This window comes from Podarcis bocagei, assembly GCF_964188305.1.
Source record: "Podarcis bocagei genome assembly, chromosome: 10".
Taxonomy (NCBI): Eukaryota; Metazoa; Chordata; class Lepidosauria; order Squamata; family Lacertidae; genus Podarcis; species Podarcis bocagei.
In genome coordinates, this window is record NC_138135.1 from 2791613 (window position 1) to 2817969 (window position 26357).

General features: G+C 48.8%; 2 protein-coding genes across 8 annotated transcripts in view; one reads left to right on the forward strand and one right to left on the reverse strand.

The window, feature by feature from the left end:
* Positions 1 to 26357, forward strand: part of LOC308595651 (uncharacterized protein) — a 223249-nt gene that overhangs the window by 91620 nt on the left and 105272 nt on the right. The gene's annotated exons all lie outside the window — the stretch shown is intronic.
* On the reverse strand, positions 1303 to 24713 carry LOC308595846 (protein-glutamine gamma-glutamyltransferase E-like). Its single transcript, XM_081210591.1, has 13 exons — positions 24675 to 24713; positions 22579 to 22746; positions 22186 to 22422; positions 13011 to 13129; positions 11224 to 11352; positions 10733 to 10910; positions 7850 to 7985; positions 7539 to 7642; positions 5268 to 5513; positions 4492 to 4803; positions 3643 to 3800; positions 3280 to 3413; positions 1303 to 1568 (listed from the first exon to the last, which is right to left on the reverse strand). Exons 1-13 carry the CDS (start codon positions 24679 to 24681, stop codon positions 1421 to 1423), a joined length of 2076 nt encoding a protein of 691 aa, XP_081066717.1. The 5' UTR covers positions 24682 to 24713; the 3' UTR covers positions 1303 to 1420.

The following is a 26357-nucleotide window of genomic DNA, read 5'->3' on the forward strand; positions in this document are numbered from 1 at the left end:
GCTCCCGAACACCGAAAACCCAGAAATAACTGCTCCGGGATTTGAACAATTTTCGGAAGCCGAACAGCTTCTGTGGAGTTTTTTTCTTTTATCTCCATTGACTTTGCTGGCCACCCTTTGATCCTTGGTTGTTGAACGTTTCGGAAGTCAAACTGTCTTCTGGAATGGATTACGTTGGACAACCGAGGTTTGACTGTACTGTGAAGGTAAATATTGTTGGGGGATTGATCATTTGTTTTACAGACAACTGAGTGAGTTTCTGTTCTGTATGTGATGCAACTTTCAGATGCTGGCCAGAAAAACCAGAATGGTTACACTGCTGCAATATAAGAATGAGATCATTGTCAGCTTGCAGCATCTGCAAAAATAGCCTTGAAAAACTGTGCTTTTTATTATTTTATTATTTATTGAGTTTATATACCGCCCTGTACCTGGCGTTTCTCCTTAGACTACTGCTGTGTGCCATAGTATGCTAAGTGAGATGTTCCACTGTTGGGACCAGCAGCCATAAATGGACTTTCTGAATATGTTTCAACAGTTACGCTTAATACGGGTAATAAAGAGCTTATTGCCTGGACTGCTCTTGTGTCTTGAGCTGTTTATCCATCAGGGCAAATCCGCTTGCAAAAGCTGCATGTTTACAACTCTGCTGGAAGTGTGCTGGGCGATTGGTTTAAGGCAGGAGTTCGAAGGCCATAACATCTCAGAGGTATTTTGCATGATAATGGGTAAATTATATTTTAAACTTACTTCCCAGGTTGTTGACTTTGTTAATCAGGGTAAGAAAGGGAGAGTTAGTTGAGTTGATAGCTGGACTTGCTCAAAACAAGGTTTCATAGCCTAATCCCTGTGCTTTTAATGTTGCAGCCAAGGATGGGACCCCCCCCCCCTTTGGTGTCCTCTGCTCTGGGCTGTTATTGGGGTCCAAAGATTACACACACATGAAGGAGATGGATAGTTGGTGAAGGAATGGCCCTCCAACCATGACGGTCCCCGGCAGGGCTTCGCTGCCCCACAGGGGACTTTCCTTGCCAGGTTCCAGTGCCCCCTCCCTGCAAAGAGGCTGGACCCCCCCCCGGTCCTGTTGATTGCATGGGGGCTGCTTTTCATCTCCTGTTTCTGTCTGCTGGGTCGGCAGGCCATGGTGTCCCAAGAGTCAAAATGTCATAGAATCAGAGAGCCACAGAGTTGGGAGAGACCAAAGGGGTTAAGGTCTCACAGCTAATGTTTCGGGTTTTGGGGGGTTCTCAAAGGCACGCACCAGCCAGAAGAAGAGGACGTCACACAGTGGAGATATAAGAAGAAAACTTGTATTAAAATGCACATGAAAACAATAGGGCTGAGGCCCCGCTGTGCTCAGGCTCCCCATTCCACTGCTTGGCTCCATCCTCCTGGCAGGCTGCCACATGGCTAGTCATGCTCAGGCAGAGACGTTAATGGGCTCAAAGGCTTTGATGTTTTGAAATTTGTCACAGGAGAAATTAACCAGCAGCTGCTTCGTCCCACTCTTGCTGGGCTTGACCTCAAACTCGAAGCGGGTGCTCTGCTTGGCCTGCAGGGGTGGTGCGCTGCAAACAAGGAGCAAAAGGATCCAGTCAGCTGATGCTCAGGAGGAGCTGTGGGCCTGGCATGGGGGCTGCCTGGTCATCCTCTGCCCTTCAGGACTCCAGGGCTAGCTCCTGCAGCAGCAGCCGCCAAGCCAGAGGCTCTCCCAGGCCCTGCCCACCAGGCGGGGTCTCCCTCTCGCTGCTGGGTTCCCATGCGCAGGCCAGGCTGCGGCTGCATTTGCTTCTCACTACTAATGAGATCAAGCACAATAACTGAGTTGGGGGGGAGCAGTGGCAGAAGCAGGTGCTTCCCCTGCAGAAGGACCCACGGTTGGGAGGGCAGCTGCCAAAGGGACCAGAGCAGGGGGGTTGGGGCTAACGGGGTCCAGGTTGGACATGCCATGATCATTCAGGTGGACCAGAAGGTACAGCCTGAGGTACAGCCAGTGGGGGGACTCTGAGCCTGGAGAAACGATGGATGGCAGCCCTAGGCTGAGCATTGCCCAAAGGGGTTGCATGATGGACCCACTGGGGGGGGCAGGCAGTGAGTGCTGAGCAATCTCCCATTACCCCTCACCTCCCTCTCAGACCACCCTAGGAAGAGCAGCTCTGGACGGCCCCTCCCTCGCCCCATCACCTTGTGGCAGTGGCAGCAGATGGCAGGAAGGGAATTTATCCTTCTTCTGATTTGAGGGTCAGACTAAATGTTCCCCAGTTCAGCAGCTCAGGCTGAAGGTAGCCATGAGCTCCCACATCCACGCCAGCCAGGTGAGGAGCCAGCCTGGGCCCAGCAGAGCACACAAGTGGCTTGTGGGACCTTCAGTTTGGAGCACGGGTCCCTCTCCCCACAAAATACTTCCACATCCCATCAAAGCTTGCTCATTAGGAAGCAGGGACCCAGTGTCCCTATTCCTCTCTAGAAGGGTCCTCCTTGAAGCCTTTCTTCTAAGATCACTTTTCTTCCTCAGAGTAGTTTGTCCCCATTGGCTGCCCAGCCTCCTCCTGACTTTGGATGTGCCAAAGAAACAGCAGCCCAGCTCTGCCTTTGCCAGTTCCTGGCTGGAGTGTTGAAAGGCAGTGGGGACACCCAGCCCCAGCCCCACACAGCTGCCACCAGGTGGGGTAAGTGACAGCACCAGTGCTAAGCACTGCCTGGGGTGGTTGGCAAGCCGGGGGGGGGGTTACAAATGAGCAGTTTGAGCAGTGGGGTGTTGGGGGCAAACATTTCTAAAGGGTGGCTGAAACCCATGTCTGCAGCAGAGGCTGCCTGTGCACAGCGCTCTCTCTCTCTCTCTCTCTCTCTCTCTCTCTCTCTCTCTCTCTCTCTCTCACACACACACACACACACACACACACACACACACACACACTCGCGATTCCCTGAAGCAATTTCTCAACTATTAAAAGACACCTCTGAAGCAAAAGGGGCCCCAGCCTCTGTCACTGACAATTCCTGGTACACATAGAAAAGTTGCCTTGGAATGTGATAGGAAAGTGGGCTGTGACTCTTTTGGGTAGTGAGCAAAGGAAGCCCCACATGGCCAGGAAGACACAGGAGTCCCTTCTGGGCACCCCTTTCCAGACCCCCCCCCCCAGGGAGACTGGAGCCCCGACTTTGCCTGCTTTGGAAGTGCAGCTGAGGAACTGGGAGGTGGGAGCACCACAAGGGAGCACCCCCAGTCCTGGGGAGGGGACACGGCACCCCACCTGTCTGGATGTCCCAGGCACTTACTCCAGCTTGAGCTTCTCTGCCAGCAAGTCATTGCCCTCTGCCTGCAGCACACAGTCCTTCACTTCTTCATTGAGAGGGTTGGTGAAGACCACCTCCACCTTCAGCGGCTGGTCCACTTTCGCCTGACCAAGCACCTGCCCAGAGAAAAGCCCCCATTGAGTAGGATGGCCCCTCCCCAGGCCTCCCAGGGGGCAGGCCAGGTGGCAAAGCCAGGAGGGCACAGGCCTCCAAAGGCATGCCTGGGAGGGCCAAGCACCGCCCAGCAAGCAGAGAGAGAAACTTGAGAGGCAATTCTGTGGGCATCAAGGCAGGGAGGCACTCAGGAGCCTCTCCTGGGCACAGAGGCAGCTGAGGAAGGCTTACTTTCAAGGTGACAGAGGGGTTGCTCAGCGTGATGTTTCCTTCCACCACAGCTTCGGTTCCCTCTGAGAGTTGGCACAAGGCTGTGGCTCGAATCATGTTGTCTGGTGTCAGGTGTTGCTGGTACTCAGCATATGAGATCTTGAGAGGAAACTTTTTCTCTGAAAGTGACAAGTAACCAAAGGGCCTTCCATGAGATGTGGGTCATGCAAGTCGGCAGGGGCAGACTTTGGTCTTCCATAGTTCAGCGGCACCCATGGAAGACCTAATTTGGCACCCTGCCTCATGCACATGCACTGCATCATGGTTGCAACACCTTGTGGCTCAGCGGCTGGTGCAGAGAACCTCTTGCAGTGCTCTAAATCCCCCTCTGAAGCCAGGAAGAACCCCGAAGTGTTGCCCTTTCTTCAGGGGAAGGTGAGTCCCATAGCCCTTGGTGGAGAACAGTCAGGGGCTGCCAAGGCAGGAGCTTGGCTAGCTGGGGGCAGATCTGGGGAGAAATGATCCCCCTCTTCCATGTCCCTTGCCCCCCAACATTGCCCATGGGTACAAAAAGAGGAGGCCCCCATCTCTTGGGGTAGAGCAAGTGGGAAAAGGGGCAGGCCAAGCACAGAGGTCAGCACACATCAGCAGTGGGTGTTCCTTGCACCCCAAGATCTGAGGAGGTCGCTGGAACTCGCCATCCCCCACCCCAGCAAGCCAAGAGCGAGACCTATGAGAGGTGCCTCTGTCACCACCCCCACCTGAGTGGGGCTTCTCCAGAAGGCCTGACTGTGGCTTGGGGGTGAAAGAGGAGGAAGAGGGGGAATTGGAGGCTGCCCCCTTGCTGTGGGGAGCCCATAAAAGGCTTACCTTCTTGCGGGCCCAGAGTCACTGCGAGAGAGTCCTTCCAGACTTCATGGATGGGCTTCCCATTGTAGACGATGGACCAGGCAGTCATCTTGGCTGTCAGGCTCCTGGCCTCGGAGGCAAGGTTCTTCAGGGTGAAGACCAAGTCAACATCCTGACCAACCTTTGGCTCAGGGCTCTTGGACTTCAGAGTCCCTGAGAGGTTTGGATTCTCAGCTTCCGGACCCTCAGCAGATATGGTGGAATATAACATGTACCGGTCCAGGTTCAGCTTCTCTCTGGCCTTTTTGAAGACGGCTCTTTCCTTCTCTGAGCCTGGAAGAGAAACAGCAGGTGGCAAAGCCCAGCGGGGCTGTTAGGCCCCAGTGCAGGAGCCATAGGGACCAGCAGTTGCATGAAGGGCACCTTCCCTCTCCTTCCCCAGGCCAGGGGCTCTTAGGGCCTCAGCCTTGCAGCCATCCTAGCAGTGCAAGGCCTGGTGGCACAGAAGAGCTAGGGTCCTGAGGGCTGGCAGGCAGACCATGGGTCTCTTTGCTCAGGCCTGGCTTGGGTGTGGCGCATGGACTGAAAATCTTTGCCTGCCCTCCCTCCCACTCATTGGTGGGCAATGCCACCCATGTTCCGCCCTCCCTGCCCACACCCATGTGAGCCTCCCTCTGCTTTGCTCTCCTGATGGGCCAGTCTTGTCCTCACAACTTTGGAAAGTGCTCATTTCTTTGGCAATAATCCAGATCCCTCAACATTTCCAGTTTCTGTCTCAATTTGCATGCATGCCTTACCTTCTGGGTATTTATAATTGTTGGTGACATCCTGGCGGGCATAGCTGCCCACGGCCTTGGTGCTTGTGTTCTGGCCAATCGTCTTGGTGTCAGAGTAGACCTTTGTTTTCTCTCCCGTGTTTGTGTCATACATCCAGGTGACGCGGTCGGCATTGACCTCCGCAAAGACGAACGGGCAATCGTAGTTCAGGTCGACTTCTCCTTCCTTGATGGCCATCAGCGAAGCTGGACCGCACTGGTAGATGCCTGCAGGAAGGAAAGGGAAGGAGAACCAGTGGGCATTCTGCGCCTCAAGGCCACATGCAAGAAAACAGTTTGGGAGGGGGCAAACAAAACCCCAGCTAGCAGATACATTGAAAACAAAATGAAAAGCATATGAAATAAACTTTCATAGCAAAGACCCACTAATTCAGCTGGGAAAGCCCGTCAGAACAAAAAATGTATTCAGCTGCTTCCAGAAAGTGCAGATCACGGCTGCCTGTCATATCTCAACAGGGATGCTGCTCCACAGAAGAAGGGCAGCCACACTCAAAGCCCTCTTCTTGACAGGTCAGTTGCTTTTGGTGAGAGCCATTGTCGTCTCGTAGGCATTGTGAGTTTGGGAGTGAGAGAAGGGGCAGAGAGAGAGGCAGGGGAGATTTTTTTAACTTGCAGGAGAAACCTCCTGCCAGCTGCAGCCACCTACTGGGCAGCCAGTGCCAGATTTACATAGCTTGGGGCCCCCCAAAAAATTTAAAGGAAAAAAAACACCTGGATGTACATTTCCAAAATATAAGATAAAAAACAAATAAAATAAAACCTACATACAGCAACAGTGTTTTGTGTTGTGTATGGACCTATTAAAATTAATCAATTTTATGTATATTGGTAATTCAAAATTATTTTGATGTGAATGGACAATTTGTTGTTGACAAAGGACAGCTGGGCATATAAAGGGCCCCATTCCCTTCTGTAACTTAGGGCCTCATCAAACCTAAATCCGGCCCTGTGGGCAGCAAAGGGATAAGATGGTCTCTCTTGCAAGGAACCTGGTCCCAAGCTGTATAGGGACCATATACAGTATGTAAGTACCAAGGCCTTGAACTTGGCCCGATAGCAGAATGGCAGCTGGTGCAAATTCCAAATGTTGCTGCTGGTTGGTCCCTACAATCAACCTTGGTGTTCTGCCCCCCACAAAATCTTTCCTTTTAAAAAATACATATTATTGTACACGGCACTCCAGCAGGTTCCGTAATATGATGGGCAAAAGGTTCCCCTGCTTAAATTTCTTTAAAAATTAATTCCATTTTTCATTCATTTTCCTTCTGTCATTGACTGCTCCCACAAATCCCCCACCAGGATGACATTGCAGCAAAAGGTTTTGTTTGCCCCTTTGCCAGGCTCCCTAAAATCGGTACATGTAAAACAAAACTATCAACATTTAATAGTGAATGATACAAAATTATATTTAAAAAGAGAATCATGCAGCGCTCCCTCCCTTTTTTTCTTTCTCCTTTTGTCTGCTTCCAGCTAGGACTGCTCTGTTGGCTTTCAGCCAGCAGCAGCACAGGGATATGGGGTAAATCTACATGTTGCTATTTGTAACTTTAAGTCTTTAAGCCTTCAGGACTGATACTGTGCACTGCCTGAAAGTGAGTAAACTTACTTTTTGTTGACTATGAAGAGGATTGGGGTGTCTTTATTCTTTTAAGAGGGATTTAAAAGGGGATCTTACCAGGAACAAACAATTCACTCTGAGGCAGATTGAATTGCATAATAGTAAAAGGTTGCCTGCAACCAGTTTCTGCTGTGCATCGGAAGGGGAACGTAACTCTGCTACATAAGGAACTTGCTAGCGCATGTTAGGAAGATTATTAATAAAAAATATATCCCCTCCTGCCCCCCTGAACATTCCCACAGGTCCCTTGGATGAAACTCCCCTGGACGAATCCACATGAAGCTTGGCAGGCTTTGGATTCCACTCTGGAGGAGATCCTTTGCCTGCAAATGTCATCCACCTCTGCAAAAAGGCAGGTGGGGAATTATTGCTGATTTTAGATTTCCCATTATAGTCAAGGGGTAGGGGACAGAGCTTGGGATTTAGCAGATCAGAATTGGTCCCAAATAGTGAATTGAACTGGAACAACACAGAACCTTTGAGACGCTTCCAACACTACAGTTCTTTGATTCTGCTGCCCGCCACTTAGCCCCTTGCCAAACCTGGACATTTCTGCCATGGGGAACAGTGTGGCAAGAAGGCAAAGCACAAATCACCCCCCCCCCAGTTCTCACCTGTGCTCCTCTCCTGGGGAGTTGCATCCAGAATTTGCCACCCATTGAACTGGGAGCCAAGGTCCGGCCGGGCAAACCAACATTCATTCCAGACATGGAAGTTCCTGGGCCAGAGAATAAACAAGCCTGATGTGAAGGTTTGCAGTGAGATGAGGGCAGATTGTGGCTTCCACCATGGCAACTTCCTCCTGCCAAGGGAGGCAAGGAAAGGACCAAGAGATCCCTTTCACCCACCCACCCAGGGCCCTGCCTCTCTGTGCAGAAATGCAACTGATGCTGGTGAGGTGGGGGGAAGAGTCAGGCTGAGTTACCAGACACTGTCGGAGGCAATGTTCAGGGGGTTCCCAGAGCTGTCATAGTACTCATCCACAAACAGGTTTTTGTCGGTGTCATGGGCAGAATTGAAATTGGAGATCATGCGTGCTGCAATTCCCAGGCATCGGAGGACTGAGAGGGAATGAGAGAGAGAATATGAACTTTGTGAGGCTGTTCCTCAGGGGCAGAGGCAATGGCTGCAGAATACTCTTGGTTGAAACATCGACTTCTCAGGCAGGTGCTCTTGGCTCTGTGGCCTGTGAGCACTCCTTGGGAGATGTTGCCATTGACCCTGTGGGCTGGCGCAAGAGCAAGCATGGAAAGGGGAGCGGTCACTGGAAGGAAGTAGAGCAGTGGCTGCCACTCAGGAGTCTCCTGTGACGAGGACTGGTCTAAGGTGCTGGGTGCGAGAGGCAGGTGCAAAGTTGAAACTTCAACACTAGATAGATGGCTGCCTCATGCCCCATTGCCCTCTTTGTCAGGGCCAGCACTTTTTCTGCCTCCTCACACATCTGAAAATGCCAGGGGGAGCCAGCAGAGCGTATCCGACTACCGAGACCACCAGCCCGGAAAGAGCCCCACCAGGGGAGTTTGCAGATCCAGAGAGGGTGACACTTTTCTCCCCAGTCACAACACACACAAGCATACCCAGCCTAGTTCCATGCCCAGGATCCCAGGCAGAAAGGGCCACAAGTCTGAATCAAAGCTCAGACCAGAAGCACAAGTGCCGGTCGCTCTGAGCCATGAGGAGGAAGGGGAGCTGTGGACAAAGGGCTCTCGGGATCCAGCTATGGCTCCTTCTCCTTACTTCCAGATTTACTGGTGCAGCACATCCTTCTGTCCCGCTCCTGTGTGTGATGGTGACCCCTGGACTGGACATTTCACTTGCCACAATTACATCAAATGATAGGAACATAATGAAATGTTGAAGCAGAAAGGCATGGAATCATGGATCTGGAAGGGACCCCAAGGGTCATCTTTCTTGTGCAATGCAGGAATCTCAGCTCAGGCATCCCTGACAGATGGCCACCCAACCTCTGCTTAGAAAGGAAGGAGAGTCCAGAACCTCCTTATAAAAAGTAAACACTTGTTTGACCTCAGTTATTTGACACAGAGGGGGAAACCTGCAGATACAGTCCAAAAGGCACACAGGGAGTTCTGCATGTATGGGAGAAATTTAAAAAGCAAGTGGTCCTCACTGACCGGGTGCAAAAAGATATTATCATCTGGAGGAGCCCTGGCTGCCTATATAAAACAGTATAGCACCCCCCCTTACCTAAGAGTAAGGCCCACTGAACTCAGTGCAGCTTTCTTCTGAGTAGATAGTTCTTTGCTAGATGCAAGTCAGCTGCACCAAATGACCCCGTTCAGCTAGGCGCTGGGGTGGATTTCACCCTGCGCCTTGCAAAGCTGAACAGACACTGCCAACAGGCCTTGTGCCCCTCGGCAACATCTGAAGACCCTGATCTACCAGATCCAGTGCTGGGTGGATTGGACCCTGTGCCTTGCAGAGTCAGGCCCAGGCTGCCACTGGGCCCAGCACTGGTGGTGGCAGCTACAAGCAGCTCTGGTTCGCCCAGCCCTACCCATTGCCACCCCACCTGACCTGGGGGTTCTGGATCGGTAGCTCTACTGGTCAAAATAGGAGCATCAGCAATCGCCCTCTCCTATCAGAAACATCCCAGGACTGCTCCAAGAAAACACAGGTGGCAAAAAGGAGTGCTAGGCCCTGGCGGGCCTCCCCCTTACCCACTTGCCATTGACCAAGCGGATAGCTAGCTAGTCAGGATTCTATATGCGCCTATTTTTCTTCCCTTCTCACTTCCCTCTGTGGCCCCCTAGCCTCGTGCTATGCCCCCCCCCCCATTTATGCAATTTTCACCTGTGACCCCCTTGGAATATCCTTAGAATATCCCCTTGGAATATTCTGGAGAATTTTCTGTGACCCCTTGGTTGTGGTGGTTTGTACTCAAAATGACAATGCATTATTGAGGTTGAGTAACTCTAGAGACTAGGGACGCGGTGGCACTGTGGGTTAAACCACAGAGCCTAGGACTTGCCGATCAGAAGGTCACGGTGAAGCGGCTTACTCCTGCTGGCCACATGACCTGGAAGCTGTACGCCGGCTCCCTTGGCCTATAAAGCGAGATGAGAGCTGCAACCCCAGAGTCGGTCACGACTGGACCTACTGGGCAGGGGTCCCTTTACCTTTACCCTTAACTCTAGAGACTAAGAACCACAGTGCTGCAAATTTCTGGTTAGACAGATTGCAAAGAAAAGCAATGTAATTTGCAGACACAGAGCTCTGTTTGACATCACTTCCCTTGAGTTCTCTAGCAGGAAAAAGACAAAGGGCTTTAATTTTTTCTACTTCCTCCTGCTTCAGAACTCATTATCTTTTCCGCCATGCTTCTGAGGCAGATGGACGTCTGTCTGGTCTCTCCTCCAGTGGAGATTCCATTTTTGACCTCAACTATGCATTGTAATCTAGAAGCAGAATTTGCCTGTTTGTAACTGCTGGAATCAAGTGCAAGACTTTATGTAAGTACTATTCTACATGTGATTCTTTTATTAAGAGGGAGAAAGGGGGAAATCATATATCCTATCCTTCCCACAAAATCCATCCAGCAATGGTTCCCTGGGGACTCTGAATGTTCTGGGGGTGGTGGGGGCAGCAGCAGCAGAGAAGCTGCTTGCAGCAAAAGGCATTGGCACCCATTGCACTCAGCCATCGGTTTTGCCCAGATGAAATGCTTGCTGCATGCCTGCCACCTGACCAGAGGCAGCAGAGCCTGCCATGAAAACCCACAGCTGGTGCTTGAGCTAATTCCTCACCCCAGCGGCTTGGTGGTGCATGCCAGTGTTTCAGGCAGACCTACCTGTAGTCAGCACTCCAGCAAAGACCCAGCACTGCCCATACAGGACAGGTCTAAATCCCGAGTCCTTCCATTTTCTCAAGATGTCCACGCTTCCATTCCAGCTGCTTGGACTTTCCCCACCACAGTAATTCCCACTCCAGTTTCCTTGCAGGACTCCTTTGTCATCATTGCTGTTGACCTGCAGCAGGGGAGGGGGGAGTCGAGAGAGGCCAATGAGCTGCTCCTGCACCTCCCCCTTTTTTGCACAGGCTGGATTGGACCAGGGAGCAGCAGGAAGGGAGTAGTGGGCTGCCTGCCTGCCTGCCTGCCTTCCCCTTTCCAACCCATGATCCCACCTCCACATCCTTTTGCAAAGCAGTGAGGAAAGTTAATAGAATCATAAAATTGTAGGCAGGCAGGCAGGTGAGAGCCCCCTCGTGGCTCCTCTCAGGGACACTCGCTCCTATCCATCGGGGTGGGTGGGAGGCTGGCTCATGCTGGGCTTTCCTTACCATGGCGCTGAGCACCCGCCCAATGTATTTGGGGTCATTTCGTCTTCGCACATCAGCAGTTGGGTCCTTGCGGTAGCTCAAGCTCCGGTCTAGGATGTCAAGGCAGATGTCCAAAATGCCGTCTTGAAACTGAACACAGAGAGGAAGACAAATGAAATGGTTCTTCATCCTGTGGCCGCATCACACAGTGCTACACACATAACCTGGAGCTCCCCCAGGAGGCATCTTGGCCTGGCCAGGAGCTCCAGGCTCCCCAAGGGAATGGCTGAGCTTCAGCCTGTGGGATGGATTTTAAATGAACTCCCTCCAAGTGGCCATGACTGTGGACTGTACAGAGTTTCAAAACCCCATCCTTGGCAGCAAAATTAAATGCACAGGAATTAGACTGTAAAACTGCGTTTTGAGCGACTCCAACTATGAACTGGTTGAAGGAAGAGAGAGAGGACCAGGAGGTACTATTTGTTCCTTCCTCTGCAGGAGAGGAGGGGAAATGATATCACACAGAGCCCTCTCTACCAATTGCATTTCTATGGTCTGAGTCTGCCTATCATCAATACAGTTCTGTGGATTTAGCGCCTTCTCATGTGTTTGGGGAATTACTGGCTTGTTTTGCTTTTGGTTTTCTTACTTATTTTGTGTTTTCATTTTTTATTTTTCTGTATTTTTCTGTTGTGAACTGTGATCTTTGGAAGAAGGCTGATATACAAACTTAATAAAATAAATAATTAATATAAATATGTGCTTGTGAGGTTTGGCTGCTAATCTCTCACAAGGCCTGGGTGGGCGAGAGGGGCCCACAGTGGCTCCGAAGGTTTCCTGCCCCTCTCCCTCCCTTGGGCAGAGGTTTGGGAGTAACCCAGACTTTCCCAGAGAATGTTCAGGGGGGATTTTTACAGCATTTTCCTCAAAAAGTGCCCTAAGTTGCCATACTTCCGGAGTTTTCTGGACATTTCGCCAATTTGGCGGAAAATCCTCCCAGACACCGTTTTGACAGTCCGATTCAGGGACGTGTCTGGGGAAAACCGAGATGTGTGGCAGCCCTATCACGGTGATCCATAGTTAAAAGCAGAAGTTGACAAATGTGTCCTGCTTTTGCTCTTCAAAATATGGCAACCTGAAGACCCCCAGGGACCGTCCAGCCAGCCTAGGAAGTGCGCTCTGGTCGCGGGGGAGGAGACATGAGGCATTGCCATCCACACCTGGAATTGAGGAGCAGCTGGAAAGTTTCACATTTCACACCCAGGACTCATTTTTTCTCTCTTCTTTTGAGAAAGTAGGGGGAAACGGGATTTGGAGGGTGCGTGTGTGCGCGTAGCTGAGCTCCAGTTGCTGTGGGCATTTCTGGATGGGGCCGGTAGCGTCTCTCCTAACCCCACCCCGGTCTCCAGCCCCCGCCCAAAGGCTTCCCCCTATGAAATATATTCAGAGTTGCAAAGTGATTCATGCTCTTTATTCAGCTCATAGTGGTGAGGAGGAATGAATGAAAGTCCCCTCAAAGTATCTGCTTTATATACATTATTTACACAATGGGCTGCACATGATTCGCTAATTCTCGAATTCTACTGTAAGCCAATCAGGTTGTGGATTCACTTATATCTGGAGCATGATTGGGTGTTTCCTGCCAACCAATCATACTGCTGCATTGTTCTAGGACCAATCAGACTGCTGCATTCTGAATCCTATTGTTCTAGGACCAATCAGACTGCTGCATTTTGGATCCTATTGTTCTAGGACCAATCAGACTGCTGCAGTTTGGATCCTATTCAACTCAGTACATAACACCCTACCTGGCCAAAGTTCCACCCGAAGCTGGAGATGTGGTTCGCGCTGCCCACGAAGACGACGCCGAACTCGGAGAGGACGTATTCCTTGCGCTCCGCGTCGTTGTCCATGAAGACATCGTCTCCTGCAAGCGAAAGAACAGGCTGTTGCTGAGGGGACATTTGGGTGGGGAAGAACTAGGAATCCCCAGTACCTCCTTGGGATGCCCCTAGCCCTCCTCCCTGTAGCTGCAGGTGGCCCGTTCTGTCCCTGTGCGCCTTGGGGGCAGGAAGCCCCCTGGCGCCACTCCTGAGCCACCCCGAGGCCGCTTCGTGCATCTGGAAGCACCTAGCCAGGAGGAGAAGGAGGAGGAGTCCCGGGTCCCGACAAGAAAAGGCCGGGGGCCGAGGGGGCAGTGGTCGGGGAGGGGATGGTGCGGTGGGTTCGGGGGCATCAGTCGCTGGGGGGCCGTGTGTTTTGGATTTGTTTTCGCTCTTGTTTTTATTAAGTATTTCGCGTTTCTTATATTTTTATGTTGTGAACCACCTTGAGATCTACGGATGAAGACTTCCGGGTTAGCGCCATCGGTAATGGCGGAATTCCTCTGAACGAGAGGAATCTGCTCTGCGGAAATCGGGTCTGGCTGCCGCGGTGAAGGCGGAGACCCTTCAAAAATCACAGGCGGGTGAAGCCTGTGAATGTGGGATTCGGCGGGCACCTTTTGTGCCTCCCCTACTCGGAGGGAAACCCGTTTTCGGGGACCCAGAGCGAAGTGGGGTGAGCGGCACGGTGCTTTGAATCGACTGCTACTTCCATGGAGTGAAGCCGCACAGCCGTTGCCGGAGAGCGCTGACTTTTTCCTGTGGATAATTGGATTTAAAAGTAACTACCCGTGAGTAGAGTGAAGAATTGGAATTTTAAAAGTTTGAATTTGACAACGAAACGGGGGGAGGCTCAAAACAGGAAGTCTGCCTTCCTCTTTTGTAAATAGACGGAAGCAAACAGGCTCAAGCTAAAGCCTTGGAAAGCTTAGAAGAAGAAGAAGAAGAGTTTGGATTTGATATCCCGCCTTTCACTCCCTTTTTAAGGAGTCTCAAAGCGGCTAACATTCTCCTTTCCCTTCCTCCCCCACAACAAACACTCTATGAGGTGAGTGGGGCTGAGAGACTTCACAGAAGTGTGACTGGCCCAAGGTCACCCAGCAGCTGCATGTGGAGGAGCGGAGACACGAACCCGGTTTCCCAGATTACGAGACTACCGCTCTTAACCACTACACCACACTGGCTCTTATTGTAAAGGTCTAAATTTTCAGCATTAAAAATAGTGAACCCCCCCCCCCTTGGAAGCAGGTGAAGAGGGGGGGAGTTTTGGACTGTATTTGCCTGCAAAAGAGAGGGAAGGAAGCTAAAGCTCCACCGCTCAGAACCTGGAAATGGGCTGCCATTAAGACTGCTGTACTTTGGAGTGCGCATTGATTGTGAATAGACTGTTCGCTGACAGCCAGCTAAATAAGAGAGATACATTGTTTCAACTATCCTCTTCTGACTTTAAAAAAGAGTAACTAGACTTGAAACTAGTTTTATTGTTGCAACTGTGTTTTAAAAGGTGATATTTTGGATTAAAACAAATACAATTAGCAACTATTTCCCCCTAGAGGAAGATTCTGAAATTGTTACAAGAGCTGGAATTTTCCAACTGTAAGATAAGACTTTGGGACTGTGGGACTGACCTTGAACTACTTAAGTGTTATGGCAGATGGGAAAGAAAAAATAGACCCGTCAATCCAAGACAAAACAACAAGGTCTGGGAAGTCTTGGCAGTGAAGAGCCTCTACATCTGGCCCTCCTGCCTCATCTGCGGCTGTACTAACTCATTCTAATTCAAAAGGAATGTCATCAGAAGAGGCTTTAGCACTTGCATTAAGTAAGATAAATGAATCATTGGAACAACTTAATAAAAAAGTAGATGCTGCAAGTAATAAAATTTATCAGAACACAGAAAGTATAAATAGCTTGGGAAAAAGGTTAATACCAATACAGAAACCATCGAGAAACTGATACAGGAATCTAATTCGACACGACAGACCGCAGAGGAAGCCAAGGAAAAAGTTGTTGCTGTCGAAGCTAAGGTAATTCAGTTGGAAACAGAGAGAGTCCCAGACCTTCAGAGGCAACTTGAGGACCGCAAGTTGACGCTTTCTATGATTGAGCTCAAGGAAAAACAGATAAATTTGAGGATCAGAGCTGTACCTGAACTGGAAAAGGACAGTTTGATAGATTTTCTCACGCAGGAATTTGCAGAATTTTGGGAGTTGGATTTGGAACAAGAGGAATTCAGAATTGTGAGGGCCTTTAGACTTGGAAGAGGAGGGAAGAAAGAGAAGAACAGAACAAGAGACTGTCTGATTAATAATAAATAATAATAATTTTTATTTATATCCCGCCCTCCCCAGCCGAAGCCGGGCTCAGGGCGGCTAACAACAATAAAACAGTATAAAAGTATAGCATAAACAACACTCTAAAATCATTCATTATAAAATTAATTAATTCAGGCCACTGGCAACCATTGGGCCAGAGCTCCGCGAAGATTGCCGAGGGAGGGAGTCAGGCTGTGCCCTGGCCAAAGGCCTGGTGGAACAGCTCTGTCTTGCAGGCCCTGCGGAAAGATTTCAAGTCCCGCAGGGCCCTGGTCTCTTGTGACAAAGTGTTCCACCAGATCAGAGCCACAGCCGAAAAAGCCCTGGCTCTAGTTGAGGCCAGCCTAACTTCTCTGTGGCCTGGGACCTTCAAGATGTTTTTATTTGAAGACCGTAAGTTTCTCTGTGGGGCATACCAGGAGAGGCGGTCCCGTAGGTACGAGGGTCCTAGGCCATATAGGGCTTTAAAGGTTAAAACCAGCACCTTAAACCTGATCCTGTACTCCACCGGGAGCCAGTGCAGCTGGTGTAGCACCGGGTGAATGTGATCTCGCAGCGAAGACCTCGTAAGGAGTCTCGCTGCAGCATTCTGCACCCGCTGGAGTTTCTGGGTCAGTCTCAAGGGCAGCCCCACGTAGAGCAAGTTACAATAATCCAGTCTGGAGGTGACCGTCGCGTGGATCACAGTGGCTAGGTTAGGGTGAGAGAGGTAAGGAGCCAACTCCTTAGCTTGGCAGAGATGGAAAAATGCTGCCTTTGTTATAGCTGCAATCTGCGCCTCCATGGAAAGGGAGGTGTCGAAGATTACACCCAAACTCTTAACGGACGGTGCTGGCACTAATTGCGCCCCCGCAAGAGGTGGGAGTCCCCCCCCAATCCCATATCGCCCCGTCCCAGCCACAGGACCTCTGTCTTCAAAGGATTTAGCTTCAACCGGCTCCCACGTAACCATCCAGCCACAGCTTCCAAACATCTGGTCAGTGTGTCTGGGGCCGAGTCAGGATGGCCATTCATCAACAGATAGAGTTGGGTGTCATCGGCATACTGATGGCAACCCAGCCCAAAACTCCGAACAAGCTGGGTGAGGGGGCGCATAAAGATGTTGAAAAGCATCGGGGAGAGTATCGCACCCTGAGGTACTCCACACACCAAGGAGTGGTGCGATGACAATTCCCCCCAAAGCGCCACCCTCTGTCCCCGACCAGAGATTACCCTCCAATCTAAAGAGAGAGATAGAATTTTGGGTTGGCACTACCAGAAGACTTTGGTAATACAACAGTCAAGAGTGGAAATATTTAAAGACATCCCGAAACATCTTTTGGACCTTAGGTCCCACTACGGAGACTTGGTTGTCCTGCTGAGAAGGAACAAAATCATCTTCAGGTGGGAATTCCCCCAAGGTCTATCCTTCAGCTTTAAAGGAAGGAAAATAAAAATAAGATCAGTAGAAGACAAAGTAAAGTTTTTGAACAACTACGAGGAAGATCTGCAGAAGGAGCTTGGAAAAGAGTCAAAAGTGTCCGACAGAGGATCGCCAGATAGAGGATTAGAGCAAAGAGCATTAGACAGAAGATCACCAAAAAGAGAAATAGTGGACATAGCAACATTACCTTTTGGACTGGACCGTCTAGTGAACGTGACACCCACACTACCAACAGAAGAAGAGCAGGCATTGGGTGCAGTTGGAGGAAAACCAGAGTAACTACATCATGGCACTGCAAGTATTAAGCTGGAATGTTAATGGACTGAATTCCCCGGAAAAAAGGCGGAGAGTCTTTCATTTACTGAAAAAAGAACAATTGGACTTGATTTGTTTGCTAGAAACACATGTGATAAGGCTACATAGGAAGATATTAAGTAATAAAAGATTGGGCCAATAATTTATCTCATCAGACAAAGTTAAAAAAAGAAGAGTAGTCCTTTATGCAAAAGAAAGCCTATCACCAAAATTTATATTTAAAGATGACCAAGGAAGATTTGTTGCAACTGAAATTCAATCACAAGGGGAGAAATTTTTGATAGTAGGTATTTATGCACCAAATGAAGGAAAATCGGAAGTTTTCAAGAAGTTACATGAGATCCTGATGGACTATATGGATTACAATATGATTTTGATGGGAGATATGAATGGAGTGGTGTCTACAAATATGGACAAGGCACAGAGACAGGTAGCCACCAAGGATGGTAGACTACCAAAACCTTTTTTTTATATGACTGAAAATATGGATTTGGTTGACATCTGGAGAACAAAGAACCCCCTGGGAAGAGAGGGAACTTTCTTCTCTGAGGCTAAAATGACATGGACAAGAATTGACCAAATTTGGGTAACTAGAGGACTGGCTCCGAAGACTAGTAAAGTGGAAATCTGTCCCAAAACTTGCTCCGACCATAATGCTGTGAAGATGGAAATGAAACTGACACCAATTGGTTCCTTTAGATGGAGGATGAATGATACTTTGTTTAGGAATGAAGAAGTGACTAAGAAGGCCCAAAAAACTTTGAGAGACTATTTTGAGATAAATATGAACACTACTGTGGAAAAAAGAGTAATCTGGGACGCAAGTAAAGCGGTTATGAGAGGATTTCTGATACAACAGAATGCAATTAAGAAGAGAATTCAAAATGAGAAAAAAGATAAAATTCTGGGAAAAATAAAGGAAGGAGAGAAGAAACTGAGGGTGAAACCAATGTCGCAGGAGATTTTGAAAGAGATAAAGTTATATCAAGTACAATATATGAAAATGATGAATCAGGAAATAGAATGGAAGATCAAACAGATGAGACAAAAGATACGATACGATACGATACGATATCTTTATTGTCATTGTCCCTTGCGGAACAATGAAATTGAAAACTACATAAAACTACATAAAACTACCACAAAACTACACAAAAACTACATAAAACTACTACAAAACTACATAAAACATTCAAAAACCCCTAAAAACTCTGAAACCCCATTTTAAAATACACTATACTATAGAGACCCCTTATGCTGCGTTTAGAACCAGAATTGCATTAGCGTAGAAACTGTTTCTCAGATGGCTAGTCCTGGCCTTTATAACCCTATACCTTCTTCCAGAAGGCAGAAGCTGAAAGAGATCATTTCTGGGGTGCGTACTATCATGCGATATCTCTGCCGCTTTCTTATGGCAACTGGAAGCGTAGATTTGATCCAAGGTGGGAAGAGTGCACCCAATAATTCTCTCTGCAGTCTTTACAACCCTGGATAGCATTGTTTTTCCCCTGGCCGTGCAGCTCCCAAACCACATGCACAGACCATAAGTTAGTACGCTCTCTACAGTGCAATGGTAGAATGCCATCAACAGGTCCTTTGAGAGATTGTTTTTCAGGAGGATTCTCAGAAAATATAACCTCTGCTGTGCTCTCTTCACCAGGTCTTTGCTGTTCTCTCCCCATTCCCAGAAATCGAAACACTGAGACCTGTTCCACGCACTTCCCCTCAATAATAAGTGGCTGAATATTCAATTTACATTTCCTAAAGTCCACAATGATCTCTTTTGTTTTCTTTAAGTTAAGCAGTAAGTTGTTTTTCCTGCACCACTCCCCCAACTGCTCAACTTCCTTCCTAAAGGCCGCCTCCCCCCCCCCCATTTGAATCGGCAAATAAGTGCGATTTGAATCGGCATTTGAATCGGCAAATAAGTGCAGAAAACTGTTGGCTTGGCAAATGAAAAAAAAGACAAAAACTTAACACTATTATGAATTTGGAAGTGGAAGGAAAGAATATACAGAATCCAGTGGAAATTAGAAAGTGCTTCCAGAGGTATTTTAAACAACTATAGACACAGGAGACGCAGAAAGAAATGGACATTGATAGATTTTTGAAAACTAATGGACTACAAAAAATCTCTCAGGAAAATAAGTTAATGCTGAATTATAAAATAACGGAGCAGGAAGTAGAAGGGGCCATTCAGAACATGCAATTAGGTAAATCCCCAGGACCGGATGGATTGACTTCAAGATACTACACATCTCTGAAAGAATGGTTAATACAACCTTTAAAGGAAGTCTGTAATGAAATACTGGAAGGGAAAAGGCACCAGAGTTGTGGAAGGAAGCTTATATTACACTTATACCGAAAACAGAGACTGAAAAGACACAGCTCAAGAACTACCGCCCCATATCACTGCTTAATGTGGATTATAAAAATTTTGCAGATATTTTGGCTAAAAGATTAAAAAAGGTATTAGCAGAAGAAATTCATAAAGATCAGGCGGGCTTTCTCCCGTGCAGACACTTGTCTGACAATACAAGGAACATAATTAATATTTTAGAAAAACTACAAGTGAAGATTAATACTAAAGGAGTTTTGATATTTGTGGACGCGGAGAAAGCCTTTGACAATATTTCTTGGAGTTTTATGAAGAAGAATTTATTGGGGATGGTGGTTGGTCAAGGTTCTGGAAATGGTATAGGTGCAATTTATTCAGAACAGAAGGCTAAATTAATTGTGAATAACGTAGTGACGCAAGAATTTAAGATTGAGAAAGGAACACGACAAGGTTGCCCAATCTCTCCATTGCTTTTTATATCGGTCCTGGAGGTTTTGTTAAATATGATTAGAAGGGACCAATTGGTTAAAGGTATACAAGTGGGAGCTAAACAGTACAAACTGAAAGCATTTGCTGATGATTTGGTATTGACTTTACAGGAGCCAGAATCTAGTACTAAAAGAGTACTGGAATTCATTCAAGAATTTGGTCAGGTAGCAGGCTTTAAGTTGAACAAGATGAAAACTAAGGTTTTAGAGAAAAATCTAACTGTGATTGAGAGAGATAAGTTTCAGAAGGAGACAGGATTAATACTGGTTAAGAAAGTGAAATGTTTAGGGGTTAACATGACTGCTAAGAACGTGAATTTATTTAAGGATAACTATGAAAAATGTTGGACTGAAGTGAAAAAGGACTTAGAAATATGGTCAAATTTGAAGTTATCACTATTAGGCCGAATTGCTGTGATAAAAATGAATGTATTGCCAAGGATGCTGTTTTTGTTTCAAACATTGCAAATTTTGGACAAAATGGACTGTTTCAAGAAGTGGCAGAGAGATATCTCTAGATTTGTCTGGCAGGGCAAGAAGCCTCGAATAAAATTTAAGATATTAACAGATGCTTAAGAAAGAGGTGGATTTGCCCTGCCAGACCTTAAACTTTATTATGAATCAGCCACTTTTTGTTGGCTGAGAGAATGTATGCTTCTTGAAAACACTGATGTGTTGGATTTGGAAGGTTGTAACAATGTATTTGGTTGGCATGCATATCTGTGGTATGATAAGGTTAAAGCACACAAAGCGTTTAAAAATCACATTGTCAGAAAAGCACTGTTTCATCTCTGGATAAGATATAAGGACTTGCTAGAAAATAAAACCCCAAGATGGCTGTCACCAATGGAAGCAAAGGCTCAGAAAAAACTCAATATGGAGGCCAAATGGCCAAAGTATTGGGAAATTCTGGAACAAGAGGGAGACAGATTAAAACTGCAGAGTTTTGAAAAATTAAAAAACAGAGTGCGAGACTGGCTCCATTATTATCAAATAATGGAGGTATACAATTTGGACAAAAAACTAGTCTTCCAGGTGGAAAAATCAAAATTGGAAACAGAATTGTTAGACCCCAAAGTTAAGAACCTGTCAAGAATGTATAACTTGCTGTTGAAATGGAATACTCAGGATGAAACGGTGAAATCTGCTATGATTAAATGGGCACAAGATGTTGGACATAACATTATGATGGCTGACTGGGAACAGTTATGGACCACAGGTATGAAGTTTACGGCATGTAATGCCTTAAAAGAGAATCTAATGAAAATGATTTACAGGTGGTACATAACACCAGTCAAGCTTGCAAAAATCTACCATTTGCCCGATAATAAATGCTGGAAATGTAACGAGACTGAAGGTACGTTCTTTCACCTTTGGTGGACATGCCCAAGGATTAAGAATTTCTGGGAGATGATTTATAATGAAATAAAAAAGGTATTCAAATATACCTTCCTGAAGAAACCAGAGGCCTTTCTCCTGGGCATGGTCGGTCAATTGGTGCCAAAGAAGGATAGGACTTTTTCTATGTATGCTACAACAGCAGCAAGAATACTTATCGCAAAGCATTGGAAGACACAAGATCTACCCACCCGGGAAGAATGGTAGATGAAGCTGATGGACTACATGGAGTTGGCAGAAATGACTGGCAGAATCCGAGACCAGGGAGAAGAGTCGGTGGAAGAAGATTGGAAAACATTTAAAGTATATTTACAGAAATATTGCAAAATTAATGAATGTTAGAAGGATGCTGGAATGAAGTTAGATGGCTTTAGCAGAAACGTTATAAAGAGTTAAGTAAAAATAGATTGCTAAAGGGCCAAAGTGGAAAATTTAAGGTTAGATTGTGTTAAGATAAATTATAGAAAAAAATTGAGAAAGATGGAAAGGATTTACTGAAATAGCTAACTGAACTAGAATACAAAAAAGGGAGGTGTGAGGAGGTCGATGAAACAAGTAAATGAAAGGTAAAGATACAGAAATATTGGATGTGTTTTTAAATGTTTTTGTTTTTCTTGTTGTTTTGCTGTATTGTTTCTTTTTTCTTTTTTGGTTTTTTTTATTTCTGATGTATTGTAAGGAATTGTTTAGTTTAGTTTAGTTTTTTATTGCTTCTTTTTTTCTTTTTTCTGTAACCATTAAACATCTAATAAATATCATTATATTAAAAAAAAGAGATCTACGGATGAAGGGCGGCATACAAATTTAATAAATAACTAAATACCTGTCGCCCAGGGGTTAAAGAGCAGCACGAAGGTGCCGAGGTGGGAGGCGCCGGCGCTCGTTTTGATCCCCAGCCGGTAGCGCCCGATGGCGGCACTCGCAGGGCTGGAAATGGAGATGTTCAGGGAGTCCGAATCCGCCGGAGAGTTCTGGATGGCGCCCCAGGAGCCGCCGCTAGGTGCGGCGCTGGAGATGCCAAAAGCCACGCGGGTCTTCTCGTGCAGGGCAGAGGTCGATCCTGGCAGCAGGAGGAAGGCGGTGAGCTTTGGGCATAGTGGAGGTCACATCTTGGGCAGCCCGCCCTCCGGGGTGGGGGCCTTTACGCCAAGTGGCCCCTCGGCATGGAGAGCCAAGGAGTCACCCAGCTGGACTCTGCATTTCGGTGGCAGCTTACCTGTTTCGACGGTGAACGTGAGGCTGCCTGGAGCTGGCGCTGCTCCGCCGAAGGCCAGAGAGATATAGAAAAGTTGTGCCCGTCGCACCACCAGCTCGGTGCCGGGGTACTGCTCGGTGTGGTGCGCGCTGCCATTGGCTTCCCGCTTCCAGTCAATCTTTGGCACTGCTGCAAAAACGGAGACAATACCACGAAGGTTGAGGCAGAGAGGCTCGCCTGCGCGCCCCTTTCCCTCAGACTGGCTGGAAAAATGTGCGTGAAATGGAGCTCTTGATGCTCAGCTTCATCGCATTTGACACCAATGCAAATGCTGTTCATCTCCCGTGCGAGAGGAGGAGGAGGAGGAGATATGTGGCAGCTGCGGAGTTGTGGGCAGGGCAGACCCTCCACGTGGCACTGCGGCACTTCGGCAAGAGCAGCCGCTGGGGAGCAGGGCAGCGCAAGGGCACCAGCCCGCCTGTCCCGGCCTGGCGCCAGCTGAGCTCAGTCGCTTTCTGCAGATTCACGCGTGTTGGGTTGCGTATACAGAACAGAAACCGTTGTTCCCGGTGCCAAAGTATTTAGTCAAGGGGTGGATTGTGACTAAGCAGAAACCACTCACGAATTTGAGGGCTCAGCACTTGCTGGGCAGCTCCGGACCGACCTCTCTTAGCGCCTGGGACGGGACCGGGCGGGCGAGCAGTTCATCAGGGAAGGAGGGGAGGGGGGCACTCGCCCAGACTCTCGCCATGGCAGTCCGGCCACATTCTGGATGCGGCCAAGCCTGCGCGTGCGCTCTGTGCAACCGTCCCTCGTGCGTCCTGCCATCGCCCTGGGAAGACTCCAGGCCCCGCCGCGCCTTGGCCCGGGGTGCGGAGCGCTTGGGCTGGGCTGCGGACCGAAGGAGCTGGGCCCCGAAGCCCAGAGCCCAGCCGCGTTCCGCAAGCGCCGGCTTGCCCTGCCCCCGCCTCTCGCTGTAATTACGGCTCTTCAAACCGGGCTGACAGCGCGCGGAGCGTGTCCCGGTGGGGAGAGGGCAGCCCCAGGTCCCAGCCCAAGAGGCAGCCGGGGACTAAAGATTTGCCTTTGGGAAGCTGCTGTTTGGCGGCGGACGCCCCATAACGGAACTGCCGGAGCCTCGTTGGTCCCCGAGCTGGCGAGGCTCCTCGGAGAGAGCCGGCCCGCCTTGCGGAACGCGCTGTCACTGGATCCAATGGACGCCTGCTGAAAACTTTTCCGCGCTGCACAGCTCATGCAGACAATTAAGACACCACCTTTCAAAGGCTCATAGAACCGTAGAGTTGGAAGGCACCCCAGGGTCATCTAGTCTACCCTCTGCATTGCAGGAATCTGTTGCCCAAGGTGGGGCTGAACCCATGACCCTGAGAGTAAGAGCCTCACGCTCTACGGACCGAGCGATCACTAGAGAGGGAGTTCCAAAGGTTGGAACAGACACCATAATATTGTAGTTAGTGGAGGATCCCTGTGTTTAGATTTTCATGTGCTTTCAACTGCATATAGATGTTGTAAGCACGGGTTCTTTTTGTGATGTAGTGGTATATGCATATTCCTTGGGGTCAGGATAGAGGTTAACTTTACCCCCGCCCAGCGATCAGCCTCTCTGCTCCAGCCCTGCCCTGTCCAGGGTGGTCCCCTTTCCCTTGATGAGCTGGCTCTGCTTTGCTGCCGGCCCAGGATGAGCCCTACAGGTCTTTATCCACTCTAGAAAGCAGACCACCCTCACCAGCCCCTCCAGGCTGTGCTCCCAGCAGCAACAGGGCTGGGGGAAATGGGCAGGGCTGGGCAGGGGGGCAGGTGTGTTGGGTCCGTCCGAGCAAGGTGGGGTGCATGCCTAGAGGAAGGCCAGCCCACCAGAGAGATGCAAAGGCTCCCCCTGCAGAGGAAGAGGCAGGAGAACCCAGCTGGCTTGTATTCTATTACTAGCTGGTGCTGTGGAGGGGTAGAGGAGAGGGCAAAGGCAAAGGCAAAGGCAAAGCCTTGATTGGCTGGCATGCCCAACAGGCCCATGAAATGCTGGCCAAGCCTTCCTTATTCGCACCTGGCCAGCCCTGCAGGCAGCCCATACTGGGGCCTTGCCCAGGGCAGCTTGTACTCACCAGCCATGCTCTCTCTTGTTCTGCTGCTCGTTGGGTCCTCTAGAGAAGCTCCCAGGGAGAGGATGAGCCTCTCAAGGGGCTTGGAAGCACCTTATATGCAGCACACTGGAGACTCCTCCTTTTTGTCCAAAGGTGGGCGAGGCTCACAAGCCACACCAACAGTACTGAAACCTTCCCTGCCATGGGAGGGGCAGGCAGGAGTGACTCTGGGTGGCTCTTCACTCCAGGAAGGCTGATGACAGAAAGGGTGCATGCAGCAGGGAGTCATTTCCAGGTCAGAAGAAAGGGGCCTGAATCAGCTACCAGTAACCTTTCCCCTAGTCTTTCTAGGAAGGCCTTGGCACAAAGCCCTCAAGTGGCCAGCCCTCTGGGGCAGGTACATGGGCCTCTCTACAACTAGGGCATCTCTTAACTCATGCAGCCATGAAGCCAGCATTTCCCACTGAGGAACAGCTCGGTGGTGCAACCGCATTAAGCTGCACTCCTTCCTTAATGCTAATTCCTTGCTGCATCCCGCACTCCCTGCATGTCAGACACTTTGCCAGCTGCAGTTCTGCTGGGTGGGAGGTGGCGGATGGCTGCAGCTGCCTGTGTGCAGGTCAACTCTTCCCTGAACTTGTTACCAGAGAAGTCAAGGCCATTTCTGACAAAAGCAGGAACGCACCACCTCCTCCCTCCAATATGCCCATCCCAGCACAGGACTGATGACAGGCCTGTGGCAACAAAGCACTCAAGGAAGGAGACCCTCCAACATAGTCCTTGCTATGTTGGCCCAGAATTGGAAGACAAACGTAATACCAACTATTATGGAATGGCAGGTTAAAATGACGGATTACGCAGAACTGGCTAGACTATCAGGGAAAATTAGAGATCAGGATGAACAGAAGTTTCATGAAAGTTGGAGCAAATATTTGGTGCATAGAAGAGACAACTGCAAAACCTTAAAGACACTGGCAGGGTTAGATTAACTCCAACAGCATATGGTTAAGCAGATAAACAAACAAAATATGTGATGTAAGAAAATGTATGATACTTAACGAATGGGTGGAGGGATGTCTGACGCTCGGCAGAGCCAAAGATATATGTGAGATGTATTTGTATAATGAATGTATATTTAATGAAAATCAATAAAAAATTATTGTAAAAAAGAAAAGGAAGGAGACCCTCCAAAGGCACCTGGGAAAGGGTCCCTTTCCCTCCCACCCTCTCCAGCTGCACTCCTCCCTTAACGCTAATTCCTTGCTGCATCCCGCACTCCCTGCATGTCAGACACTTTGCCAGCTGCAGTTCTGCTGGGTGGGAGGTGGCGGATGGCTGCAGCTGCCTGTGTGCAGCTTAACTCTTCCCTGAACTTGTTACCAGAGAAGTCAAGGCCATTTCTGACAAAAGCAGGAACGCACCACCTCCTCACTCCAATATGCCCATCCCAGCACAGGACTGATGACAGGCCTGTCGGGAATCAAGCCTTTTATCAGGAGAAACTGGCAACTCTCCCAGGCACCAGGCTTGATCTCCTGTTGACCTCCCTGTCTGCTTTCCTGGCAGGATCCAGGCAGAGGTCGCGATAGGCGATCCTTCTCAGCGTGAGAAGAACACATCCCCTCTATCCCCCCCCCGGCAGGGGAAAGAGATAGACAGAAAACGTATTTACATGCCTTTATTTCTGTCTTTGCAGCGTTACAA